We start from the raw sequence: 12,760 nt of genomic DNA on the forward strand, positions 1-12,760 counted from the left end.
GTGGGGGTGCCGGGGTGGGGGTCGTGCTACTGGATGTGGGTGAGAGGGGGCCAAGCCCTGATCCCCACCCCTGTGTTGCCTTCACCCCAGGTGGGCCAAGGGCGGCTTCTTGATTGAAGATGCCCACGAGAGTCGCTATGAGACAAATGTCGACTATTCCTTCTTCACGGAGCCTGTGTCCTGTTAGGTTCACAACAAAGTGGGGAGCACCAACGTCAGCACCTTAGTAAACGTCCACTGTGAGTGGCTGGAAGGGCAGGGGTGGATGGGGAGGGCAGGGACCTTTGAAGGGTCTGGGGTAGGGGTGGGGGGACAGGGGACAGGTCGGGGGAGGTGGCAGGGCAGCAGAAGGGAGAGAGGATCGGCTAGAGCTGACCCCCCATGAGACTGAGTCCCTAGCAAGTGCTGTTTTCTACACAGTTGCCCCCCGGATCGTAGTTGACCCCAAACCCACGACCACAGATATTGGCTCTGATGTGACCCTCACCTGTGTCTGGGTGGGGAATCCCCCCCTCACCCTCACCTGGACCAAAAAGGATTCAAACATGGTAAGACGCCTGCTACCCATCTTGAGCGCGGGGAGGAAGGAGTCGGTCACAGGTGGGAGGGCGGGGGTGGGGCGAGGCTGGTGCAGCATTACTTTTCAAGTCGAAGCTAGAGTGTTTCCAGGGTCTTGGGATTTGGAGGAGGCGGTCAGTGCTCGGGATCAAAACCCACTTGTCCCCGCAGAACAGCTGGCCGGTTCAGTGACCATGGGAGCGACAGGGGGACCTATGTGTGGGGGAGGGGGGAGGGGTGGTTTCTGCAGGCCCAGTGAATGATTCTACACAGGAGGGTGGGAGGGTTGAATTCTGCAGCTCTACAGACACCTGCATTAGATAGTTCGGGCTGGAATTGCAGGAAGAGGGATTTCAAGGTGAAACTTCCTGCCTTGTTTGGCAGGGAAAGCTCTAGAACAGACCGTCAGAGAGGCTGCGTTCTCTGGGAAACCACGCAGCGCCAGCTGCCCTCTCTGGCCTCGGCCCTTCTCAGCCCACTCTTGCAGAGACGGGCAGGCCTCAGTGCGGCCCTGTTTAGAGTCAGGGGATGCACCCTTTGCCCTTCTGGGAATTCACTTGTGGCCCTTCCTGCTTTCTTCCCGATGCCTCCGATGTGGGGCCCCACTCGGACCCAGGGGCCCAGGCCTCCTGGCTCCCCACCCGAGGCTGCTCTCTCTGCCCAGGTCCTGAGTAACAGCAACCAGCTGCTGTTGAAGTCAGTGACCCAGGCCGATGCGGGCACGTACACCTGCCGGGCCATCGTGCCTCGGATTGGCGTGGCCGAGAGGGAGGTGCCCCTTTACGTGAACGGTGAGCGGCCTTCGGGGCTGGGCCTGGGCGGGCAAGTGCTGCGATGTCCCGCTGGCCCTGACCGCGTCTTCTTGCTCACAGGGCCCCCCATTATCTCCAGTGAGGCGGTGCAGTACGCTGTCAGGGGTGACGGGGGCAAGGTGGAGTGTTTCATCGGGAGCACGCCGCCCCCGGACCGCATTGTGAGTGCCGCGACTGTCACAGGGCCCGAGGACAGCCAGCCACCTGGAGGCGGCGTCCCTCTGCCCCCGTCCCTGCTCACGTGCCACTTCCCCCTCTCTCACTTGTCGCATGACCCTGAGCCAATTACTGAGTATTTTGATCCTCAGTTTTGTCATCCACAAAATGGGGGCAGTGTCCCTGCCTGATGGCCGCAGCAACAGGTGTGAGAGGCCGGGGCGCCCCGGCTGCTCTCTCTGCCTCATCTCCTTCCCTCTCCTCGGCCTCCCTCCACCCTGCCCCTGGGTTCCCCGGCCCTCTGCCCCCTTCTGTCTTCCTCCTCCTACCCGCTCCCTCTCCCCTCTCCGTTCTCCTCTTCCCCACACCATGCGCCATTAATTCCTCGCATGACCATTAACCGTCAAACCCCTCATCACATTTAATGACCATTTGGCTAACTCCAGGGCTGCCCAGGGACACTTCATTACCACGGCTGCCTGGGCAGCGGGTGGCTCGGCTCCCAGGGGCTTTCCTTGCAGAGCTAGGAGGATTGATCCCTGGAAAGGAGCCAGTGCTCAGGGAGGGGACAGGAAGGGGGTGTCCCGACCGGGAAGTCAGGGATGGAGGAGGCCGCGAGAGATCCTCCCTGTTCTAAGAGTCTGGGATGGGTCTCCAGAGCCCCCCGGGTGGGTTTGTGTGGGGCCGGCTGCGGCTTGGCTACAGGTAAAGCTGAAGACTCTCAGACCACCAGAGCTGGACAAACCCCGGGCATCCAACTCCGGCCTGGTTCTCTGCTTTTACAGATGAGGACACGGAGGCCCAGAGAGGGGAGGGGAGGCCACACAGGGGCTCAAGGGAGAGCCAGGCCCAGGGCCGCATGTTGACTCCCCATCCAGGACATCAGGGCTGCCAAATATTGGTTCACTGGCCCAGCTGCACCTGCATCTGTGGGATTGTTAGAAAAATAGAGATTCCTGGACCTCTCCCCTGGAGTTGCATATTTAAGAGTTAAGCTCCAAGAATCTGCATTTTAAAGAATGTCCCTAAGCATATCTGCATGTTCCTGGCATACATCTCCATTGTGTGGTAGCCACTGTTTCCCTTAGACTGGAGATCCCATGCCAAGGCTTGAGGCAGCAGGTGTGACTTGGGTTTGTTGCAGACTGAGCACTGGGCTGGGTTGAGGGACACACAGGGCACACGGGACAAGGATGCCTGGAGGGTGGGTCAGGTGTTTCTGCCACCTGCTCCTTCCTTATCCCCCGCTGCCCTCCCCACCCCAGGCCTGGGCATGGAAGGAGAACTTCCTGGAGGTGGGGACCCTGGAGCGCTACACGGTGGAGAGGACCAACTCGGGCAGTGGGGTGCTGTCCACGCTCACCATCAACAATGTCATGGAGGCAGACTTTCAGACGCACTACAATTGCACGGCCTGGAACAGCTTTGGGCCCGGCACGGCCATCATCCAGCTGGAAGAGCGAGGTGACCGTGGCCAGGGTGCGGGGCAGCTGGGCGTTCTGCTCCCTCCTCCCTCCCCTGGCAGTCCTCTCGCGGACAACTCTCTCGGGGCCTACCCTCCAGAGCCTGCGCTGGTGCTCACCTGGGGAAAACCACCCCCTTTTTTAAATGTTCATTGAGCCTCCCCTCTGCGCCGGGCCCCGCACGAGGGGCAGCCGGGATGGCGGTGCCCAAGATGCGGTCCCGGCCCTCGAGGGGGTTTTGGGTCAGTGGAGGAGCACACAGAGTGGGAGCAAAGGACTTCAGGTGGAGAAAATCAGATGCTTCATGAAAGGGTGTTCTACTACCGACCTCACAGGGTTGGCATGGGGATGAAGTGAGAATATCTATAAAACACCAGGCACGTGGCGGGCGCCCAGGAGCTTGTGGTGCCCCACCTCTTCGAAAATCCTTCATCTGCTAGGAGGCACATGCTTCCTCCCTTAAGATGCTGCATGTCGAAGGAGAAATTGCCTTTGACTTTTTTGGAAGCTCTGACGAGGGAGAGAAAGGAGGGGGCTCCCGTCAGGTGCGTCTTAGCTGAGAGAGCCAGCGAGGGGGTGGTGGGGAAGAACGGAGCGGAGGGAGTGCGGCAGGACCCAGCGAGGAGGGGAAGAACCTCCCGAGGATCTGATCCATCCAGGACTGCCAGGAAGGGAGAGGAACCTGGAGGAGGTGCCCTGGGTCCTACTCAGCTCTGGGGAGCAGGGAAGCCAAGGAGAACTGTGCGAGCCCTGGGAGGGCGGGTGCTGGTGCCGCCCTGGCCATGGGGTGGGGGCGGGGAGGTGGTGAGAGGTGGGGACACGGGTGACAGGTTGGAGTTTGTGGAGACAGCTAACCTCAAAGAGCAGCCCAGCCCAGGAAGCCGAGGCCAAGCCTCGCAGGCAGGTGGGCTGCAGAGGGGCGGATGGGCCCCCAGGGCCAGGGTCACGCTGTGTCATAGCTGCAGGGATGGGACATGGCCATCCTCCCAAGCCTGATCAAGCCGAAGCTCAGGCCTAAACCCAGACACAATGCAGACCTTCCCCTCCAACTGCCCCTGACTTGAGCAAACACCGTTCCTGTCCGAGGATATCGGTGGAGCTCTGGCACCGGGCCTTCAGGTCCCCGTGAGCCACCAGCCTCACCCCAGCCTCTCCTTCCCTCTGAAGAGGTGCTGCCCGTGGGCATCATTGCCGGGGCCACCATCGGTGCGGGCGTCCTGCTCACCTTCTTCTTCATCGCCTTGGTATTCTTCCTCTACCGCCGCCGCAAAGGCAGTGAGTATGGCCCCCACCGCGCGCGCACACACAGCGGCCCCCCCCCCGCCCCCCCCCCCCCCCCCCCGCAGACGGACCGCCGCGCTTCTAGGCCTGGCCCGTAGCGGCTGGCAGAGCGCGTCCAGGCTGCCCTTCCCTGCCTAGGTCGCAAGGACGTGACCCTGAGGAAGCTGGACATCAAGGTGGAGACTGTCAACCGCGAGCCACTTACGATGCATTCAGACCGGGAGGATGATACAGCCAGCGTGTCCACGGCGACTCGGGTCATGAAGGCCATCTACTCGGTGAGGGTCCTGCTCCTCCTGGCCCACTCCCCTCTTCACGTTCTTGGGACCCGCCCCAGCTCTACGAACCACCTTCCCTCTGTCTTCCCTGCCACACTCACGCCCAGGCTCACACGTGCTCACGTGTGTACACACAGGCGCACAAATGCTCCTGCATATACTCACATGCACGCACGCACACATCCCCCCCGGGCTGATTCCCCTGCAGCAGAAGACAGGCAGGTGGGGCCCCCCATAGGCCCGCGCTTGGCCCCATCCTTCCCACACACACAGTCAGACTTGAAAGCCCCTAGAAGTTTTCTGGTCCAACTGCCCCATAGCTCAGACGAGGAGACAGTTCTAGAGAGGGACAGTGACACACCCAAGGTCACATTGTGCGTCCGCGACAAACGCGGTGCCAGGCCGGCTCTCCGGCCTCTCCCCACCCCCGGCGCCCCGGGCTGGGCTCAGACTCAGAACTCCAGTGTGCCCGGGGCCCCAAACCCCTCCAGCGGCCCCTGGGCGTGGAGCGGGGCCGGCGCAGGATGAGGCCGGCCCGGCCCTGACGCCCACCCTGCGGCTCCGCAGTCCTTCAAGGACGACGTGGACCTGAAGCAGGACCTGCGCTGCGACGCCATGGACACGCGGGAGGAGTACGAGATGAAGGTGCGCGCGCGGGGCGGGCAGGGGGCAGGCTGGGGAAGGGGGACGCGGGCTGCCCGCGGGCCCCGGCAGGTGCACCCCGGCCGCGCCCCCACCGCGCCCTCGCCCCTCGTCCCCAGGACCCCACCAACGGCTACTACAACGTGCGCGCCCACGAGGACCGGCCGGCGTCGCGGGCCGTGCTCTACGCGGACTACCGCGCCCCCGGGCCCGCGCGCTTCGACGGGCGCCCGGCCTCCCGCCTCTCGCACTCGAGCGGCTACGCGCAGCTCAGCTCGTACAGCCGCGCCCCCGCGTCCGACTTCGGCCCCGAGCCCGCCGCCCCCGGGCCCGCCGCCCCCGCCGGCGCCGACTCGGCCGGCACGTTGTCCTATGAGAACTACGACAAGTTCAACCCGCACCCCTTCCCCGCGGCGGCGGGCTACCCCACCTACCGACTGGGCTACCCCCAGGCGCCGCCGTCCGGCCTGGAGCGGACCCCGTTCGAGGCGTACGACCCGATCGGCAAGTACGCCACGGCCACCCGCTTCTCCTACACCTCGCAGCACTCGGACTACGGGCAGCGGTTCCAGCAGCGCATGCAGACTCACGTGTAGGCCCGGCGCCCGGCCGGGGCGCCTCTGCGGGGCAGAGGACGAGGCTCTCACAGCCGTTCCCTGATATTCAGGGGCGTTGCGCGTCGCTCCCGGCCCGGACCAGCCTTCCTCCGCCGCCGCCGCCGCCGCCGCCACTGCGGCAGGTGGGGAGCAGGTCTCCCGGAAACACCCCGTCCCGAGGATGGTGCTCTGTGCATGCCCCAGCCTCCTGGGCCTGCCCTTCCCTCTTCTTCGGGAGGACGTGTCTCTTCTGACCTGTGCTCTCGCCTGGCCCCAGCACGGGGACAGGGAAGCGAAGGTTGTGGAGAGCAGAGGGGGCACTTTTTAGCATTCCCATTCTGCCCCACCCCTTTGGTCTCCCCTAAGTGGACAGGGATGTGTGACGATGAGCAGGCGTTGGCCTAGGGGGACACGCAGTGGGGGGTGGGGGTGGCCCAGGCACAGATATGTGGAAACACGTTTGCCTGGCCAGCCCCTCTGTCCTCTGCATTCATACCCCGGCAGCATCTTCCCTTCCGCGACTGCAGAAGGGACCTTGGATTGGTTTTAGCTGTCCACAGAACAGCCCTGGCACTGAGTTCAGATCCGGCCCTCGTTCAGCTGGGATTAAAGGGCCAGCTGTCCTGGCTGCTCATCGTGGACACCTGTCTGTCAGCAGAGGATCCAGATTTCTCCAGTAGCCCCTTTCTCTCTCCTCTGTGCAGGGCCAGCCAGTTAGATCACGGGGTCCCCATGCAGAAAGGAACGGTGGGGGAACCATGTCCTGACTCACCAGCAGGAAGGCTGTGTGCTTCAAAGCAGTTTCCAGAACCCCCTCTAGAGGAGCCCCTTCCCTCCCCAGCCTGCCCTGTATCCTGGCTTTAACTCTTGAGCCTATCTGGGGAGTGGTGGTGTGAGGGTCGGATGCTATAGGCTATTTTTCAAAGACAACAAAAAACAATGAAAACCTCATTTGGGGAGAAAAAAAAAAAGCTGTAGGGAATCCCCCGCCTCAAGTCCCAGTGGGAAGGAAAGGGGGCACCTGCTCTCCTCCAGATTCCTAGCACCGTCCATTACTCTGAATTTCCAAGCACTTTGAATCCATTTTTAAACATTCAGGTGGAAAGACCTGTCCCCGATGGGCTCTGACAGGCTTAGGGAGGGGGCCTGGCTCTCAAGACTGCTTGTCCTGCCCACCAGCTGGTCGGGGAGGCCACCTTCCGGGGGCATGGGTGATAGTCTCTGCAGACAGGTTTTGGTTTGTTAAGTGTCTTTTTTTTCTTGGACCAATCAGATTCCTTCTTCCACTTTCAGTGCCTTGAGTGCCCAGCTTTGGTTGACCGGCCCTGTGTGGGGGGCCACGGGGGATGGGTATTGCAAGCCCCAGACACGCCGTCAGGTGTTGCAGAGTTTCCGGGACGGCGGGTGAGGGGCCTGGAGAGGGAGGAAGGTGGCACAGGAGGGCACTGCAGGCAGTCACGCCCATGCTGTCCCCACACACACATTCCACATGGCCATTCTCAGCCGCCGCCTCTGACCAAAGAGAACTGTGCCCCCGCCCCGGCCTCCCCTTCTCCCGACGGGCGGGGCCTCGGGGGCAATCCCCAGAACGCGCTTTGCCCTCTCTCCTGGTCACCACTCATTAGTCATGTTTGCTTTAATGAGTTACATGCTCATCAGCCACGGGCCATCACCACCCTTGCGGATGGGTCTGTGGGGTGACATTCCTCACCGTCCCCGCTCGTAAGGACCAGCTAATGCCCAGGGAGAAAGTAGCTCGGTTCCAGCCTGGCAGGCTGCCTCTCCCCTTCCTCAGCAACAGGGGCAAATCCTGGGTGTCTCTTGGGGGTGGGGGGGCATCGTCCCGGCTCCAGCTGCATTCCACCCCTACCCCTGGGAGCTGACCCCTCCCTACAGAGTCATTTTATGTGAGCCCCGGGAGAAGGTCTGGTAAGGATGCAGGTTCCTGTGCAGATGAATTCACGCATACTCTGATTATCTTCGCAGAAACAGAAGCCATGTGTAATCCAAACAGTTAAAGTCTAAAGATGGTGATGGCTCTTTAAACAGGAGTATTCCAAAAAATATTCATTTGTATTTGGGGTTTGGCCACATTCTGTTTCCTCCCTTTTATTAGTGCTGGGTCCATTCTGTTGAAATGATGAAGAGGAGGGGCCCAGGGTCACTAGCTAACTCAGCTGACACTACAGGGACCATTAGTTTTCAGAAGCCTGTGACCAGAGCTCCTCCTCTGCTCTCTGCTCTTTAACCCAGTAACCGGCCCCTCCTGGGTATGCAGCGTGCACAGTGCAAGGCACAGAGAGACAGCAGCGCCCCAGGCCCTCTCTGCCCTCTGCAATTTGCACGCTGTTCGTCTGATCACAATCGGAACTGGGGCCTGCCTGTTGGGCCAAACGGAATTGCTTTTCTGGGGAGTGGAAGGCGCCCTTGAACCTAGTAGAGCTTTGCTGTTGGAGGCTGGGGCCCTCCAGCAGGGTGCCGAGAGTACTTGATGTGGTCACCTTGGTGATCCTGATCGCCTTTGATATTCTCATCTTAGTGAGAAGAGCAAGGCGCTAGGGGTCAGGAGATCGGGGACCCCAGCTTCAGGATGGGGTGAAGTGACCTTGGCCTAACCTCTTTACGTTTACTGCCCCCGATTTTCTGGCCTTAAAAATAGGGGGAGGGTTGCACAACCCTAGAATTATTCTGCTCTTGCTGTATTCATTCAGTGAGGTGGAGGGCCCAGCCACCCCTGGTGAGGAGCTGGGAACAGGACGTGAGCAGGGAAGGGATGGGGGTGGTGGAAGGTTCTACTCTCTTGAAAAAAGCTTTCACTGTGGGCCTCTTGCTGGAAGTGTTGCGAATAAGTTTCCACTAGGGTCCCCTGGATGCCAAACGGCAACAAAGCATACCCTGAGCCTGGGTGAGATTGGTGTGCGCTTATCCTCTGACCATTGGGAATGGTCGCTCACGTTGGGAGCCCACTCAGAATTCTGCCAGTGTGGCAAAGGTGTCTGTGGCCGGGGCGGGGCAGGGAGACTTCACCACTGGTGCCCTGGCTTCGGGCAGCTTTGACCGAGGGGGAGCTGGGAGTAGCCACCGTCCACGCCGTCCTTAGGAGCCCAGGGCCGGTGCAGCCCTCTCACTGAGGAGGTGAACCTGCCGGCCAGGGTCTCCCGAGCCAGGTGGTGAGGTGTGAGCATGGCTGACCCCTCTGAAGCAGTAGAGGGAAGAGGGTAGAGCAGTTTTGACATAAACTCTGGATCTCGAAGAGGCTCTGGTGATTGTGGGTGAGCTGCAGTCTCTTCCCTCGTGGGGGCGCTCAGACTGCATCCTGAATCCTGGATCCCTCTAAGCCCAGCCCCAGAGCCCTTGTGAGGTCAGGAAGGGGAGCCAGCAGGGATGGAGCGGTGCTCCCCCGAACGCCATGCCTGGGGTGGAAGAGGTCAGCTTGACCCCCATCTGCAGGCCCATCACTTTGAGGGCAGCATTCCAGGACTGAGCGCCCTGCCCGGCCGTAGAAACCAAGGCTTCTCTACCACTCTAGTGCTGTGTGTCCCCGGCTGGTCCCCGCCTTGCGCCTCTTGTAGGGAATCACCTGAAAGGTGTTAGTGAAGGCCCTGACTGGTGGGACCAGTGAGGAGATGGTCACGGGACACTCCATAGACCGAGGGATGTAATTTGGAAAGGCATCTATTTTTGTGAAGAGGCTATAAAACTAGCATTTAAGTATCCCCCTCCCTTGTCCCTGCCTTCCCCTGCCCTCCAGAATGGGGGGGTTGGGGGGAGGTTCCCATTTTCTTGCATCACTGTGAGGGAGCTCCAGGCCCCGTCCCTGGAGAAAGCATTGCTGTGCAGAAGTCACAGGCCATATGGGCGGTTCTGGTACAAGCCTGCCCTTAAAAATAATAACAGTAATAATAATAATAATAGTAGCTCCGTTTGCATAGAACTACCACATTCCCGCCAGCCTCCTGCCCCTGCTCCTGGCTTTTCGCTGGCTACAACCGCGGGCCTTTTCGAGGGTCGGTGGGCTGTGGGGCCTTCTACCTGTTTCTGGAGATCAGACGCTGCCCCGGGAATACCCCCCACTGGGGAGAGCGCAGCCGAGCGCCGCCCGGAGGCCTGGCTGCACCAAGTCCACCCAGAGGAGCCCTGGGGCCCCGAAGGTCACGCTCCCCACCCCGACCACCCTCGGGGTCACAGCCTCTACTTCGGGCTCCAGTTGAGTTTTCTCCTCCCAAACCCCAATAATAAATGGATCCATGATGACAAGAGAAGAGAAAAAAATATTATTTTTGTTAGGACAGACCATCGTAGGTTTTTAGCAGTGTGTGTCTGTGTGTCCTCACGCCTTTTCCTATTCTGCCTGTTTTCATTTTCCTTTTTTTTAAATATTATGTACTATATTTTTAGTCTCAAACACACTATATATTATATATATTTAATTTTTTTATATATATAAATATAAATGTTTTAAAAAGCACCATGTTTTGTGTTATTTAAGGCATGAGCAGCTCTTGTTACTTAAAAGCTTGCCTGATTTGGGGTGAAATGGTCAAATTTGGGGAAAAGATGAGAGATTTTTGGGTTGAGATTGCAGAGAGGATCTATTTGTGTCCTCCAGGTGGTTACTTATATTTGTGGCTGTCGCAGGGCCCTGCGGCCAGGGAAGCCGGCAGCTGGGGGGGGAGGGAGGGGGACAAACAGCGGGAGGTCACCGCACCCTAAAGTTTGGTGCCAAATCCGATTACGGGACAGGAAAGGGGGCGACTGACCCTGGGGTCCGGATCCCGAAGGAACTGGGAGAGGGTGGGAGCCAGATGGGTTGCATTTATTAAGATGCAGAGGTTTGGGTCAGCAGCGAAGTTCCCAAACCTGTGGCCTTCTTGTTCAGAGTGAGGAGATGTGAGCAGGTGCTGTGGAGGCCCGCACGGGCCATCCCGCTGAGAAATTTGAAATCCTGGAGTGTAGTGGCCTTCGCAAGGACTTCACTTTGGTCATTTGACAGGAGCGTTTGAGGATCACTGGGGGAAAAACGGCTGTTTTCAGATCATGTTTTTTGAAAGCTATAAATCATCAGAGAGATAAAAGGCTTTATTGTTTGCATCATCCACGTAACAGCCACGCAAACCAAAGCTGGTCCACGGTAGGCGTTCTGTGTGCAAGGGACACAGGACACGATCGGAAACAGAGGTAGGGATGGGAGAGCTGAAAAATACTTTAGAGGTAATGCAACCCATTTCCAAGAAGGTCGGAGGTCACAGTCAGAGGCCCCGCTGACGGAGGGGCCGGTGCAGTGGGAGCCGTGGGGAGACGCCGTGTCCAGGACCAGGAGCCTGTCGGTGGCCTGAGGCTAGTCCCACGTGGGCGGGAATGAGAGGCCCAGGTGCAGGTGGACCTGGGGGCTGCAGCCAGGTAAGTTGAACTGGGGCAGGTAAAACCTGGCATGATAGCTGGGGGCCAGAAGCAAACAGAATAGAGTAAGCAAAAAAACAGAGGAGAAGAAGCAGGTGTGCAAACATGGAGACCCAGGTGAGTCCGTTAGGCCTAGTCGTGTGCGGTGGGTCCGAGTGGGAGGCACCTGCTTCCTCTCTGCATCCCCAGAGCCCAGCACGGGGCCAGCAGGCTCTTGGGGACAAGCCTGTGAGCTGTAGAGGGCACCACTCTGCTCCTGACACAAGGGCATCACAGGAGCTTGTCCCATGTTTTAGGCCTCTGCCTGTGACGGGGCCCCAGCCGCTCCCTTCAGTCACCCCCAGCTGGAGGACAAGTGGTAATTGCCAAGCTCAGCAGAGTCTGAAAAGCCACTCCCTCCTTGTGAAGTCCTCTGGCCCGAGGCACAGACAGCCTCCTGTCTGTCCTTCCTCACCAAAGTCTGAAGTTCAGGTCCCCACTGATCTCCATCCAGACCATCTTCCCAGAGGATGGGCTCATTCAACTCTCCCCGTCACTCCCCCAGCGTTTTTGCCATTAGATGGAGTGCTGCCCTGGGGGCATGCCCCACCGCTCCGCCTGCCTCTGTGCTGAGGCCTCAGGTCTCCTTCTCTGCCTGGAATGCGCCTGTCCTTTTGCCTCCTCATTTTCAGATTGTACTCATCTTTAGGGCCCAGCTCAAAGGCCCTCTCCTCTAGGAAGCCCTGCCTGACTCATTATTGATTCACCTTCGCTCCCTCCCGGGAAGTCCCGGGACAGGTGAGCTGCATGGGGCTGATCTCATTTCCAGCTGTCTGCTCCGAGGGCAGGGTTATGCGTAGCACACATTAGCACTGTCCTCTTAAAATAAGGGCGCTTGAACACAGAGATCGTGTATCATGTATTTTAGGATCCTAACCACCTGGCATACAGCGGCTCTGTGTGTGCTGGAAGGATGTGGATGGCGAGAAGGAGAGGAGAGCCAGCAGCCCCGTGCACGCAGGGCACTGAGCTGGGGGGGGCGCGCCTTGAGGACGTGGGGTTTCATGAGGCAGGACAGCATGGTGACTCAAAGCGTGGGCTCTCAAGTGAGTCTGCACAAGGTTGGACACGGCCAGCGCCCGCTAATGTTGGGTCTCTCTGAGCCCCCCGGGCTGTTGGACAAGCCAACCCGACTAGTTTGGGCCAGTGTGCTATAAACAGAAGTGACTTGTCACTTCCAGACCAAAGCTCTTAATCGCTAGCGTGAGACCCTCCAGTTCTTCCTCTGCCTGCCTGGCCACAGGAGCTCATTTATTCCAGATGGTGAGGCTTCATAAAGTGGGTCCCTCTCTGCCTGGGTCCCTGGTGACTCCGCGAAGCCATGATGAACATGGAGTTTGAGGGGGAAATGAATCTTTGTTGTGTTCAATTCATGAAAGTGTGGAGTTGCTTGTTACCGTGACACAGCACGGCCCATCCTGATTAACGCGGACCTTCTCCGCTTGCTCCCGCCTGACCTCGGGTCTCTACATCCCACTTTTCTCCTCCATGAACTGACAATAGCTCCTATCCCACACAAAGTGCCTAGCAGAGTT

General features: G+C 59.4%; 1 protein-coding gene across 1 annotated transcript; it reads left to right on the forward strand.

Moving 5' to 3' along the window:
- Window positions 1-90: 90 nt before the first annotated feature.
- LOC116629157 (kin of IRRE-like protein 1) lies at window positions 91-10,186 on the forward strand (the record flags this gene model as incomplete). Its single annotated transcript, XM_032399452.1, is given in 9 exon segments — window positions 91-239; window positions 421-548; window positions 1,223-1,349; window positions 1,431-1,531; window positions 2,792-2,990; window positions 4,157-4,264; window positions 4,409-4,548; window positions 5,116-5,193; window positions 5,310-10,186. Coding segments are annotated over 9 exon segments (1,507 nt in total), but the record flags the coding sequence as incomplete, so codon positions are not given.
- Between the last annotated feature and the right edge of the window lie 2,574 nt (window positions 10,187-12,760).

The sequence above is a fragment of the Phoca vitulina genome, unplaced genomic scaffold (assembly GCF_004348235.1).
Source record: "Phoca vitulina isolate PV1807 unplaced genomic scaffold, GSC_HSeal_1.0 scaffold321, whole genome shotgun sequence".
In the NCBI taxonomy this organism is placed as follows: Eukaryota; Metazoa; Chordata; class Mammalia; order Carnivora; family Phocidae; genus Phoca; species Phoca vitulina.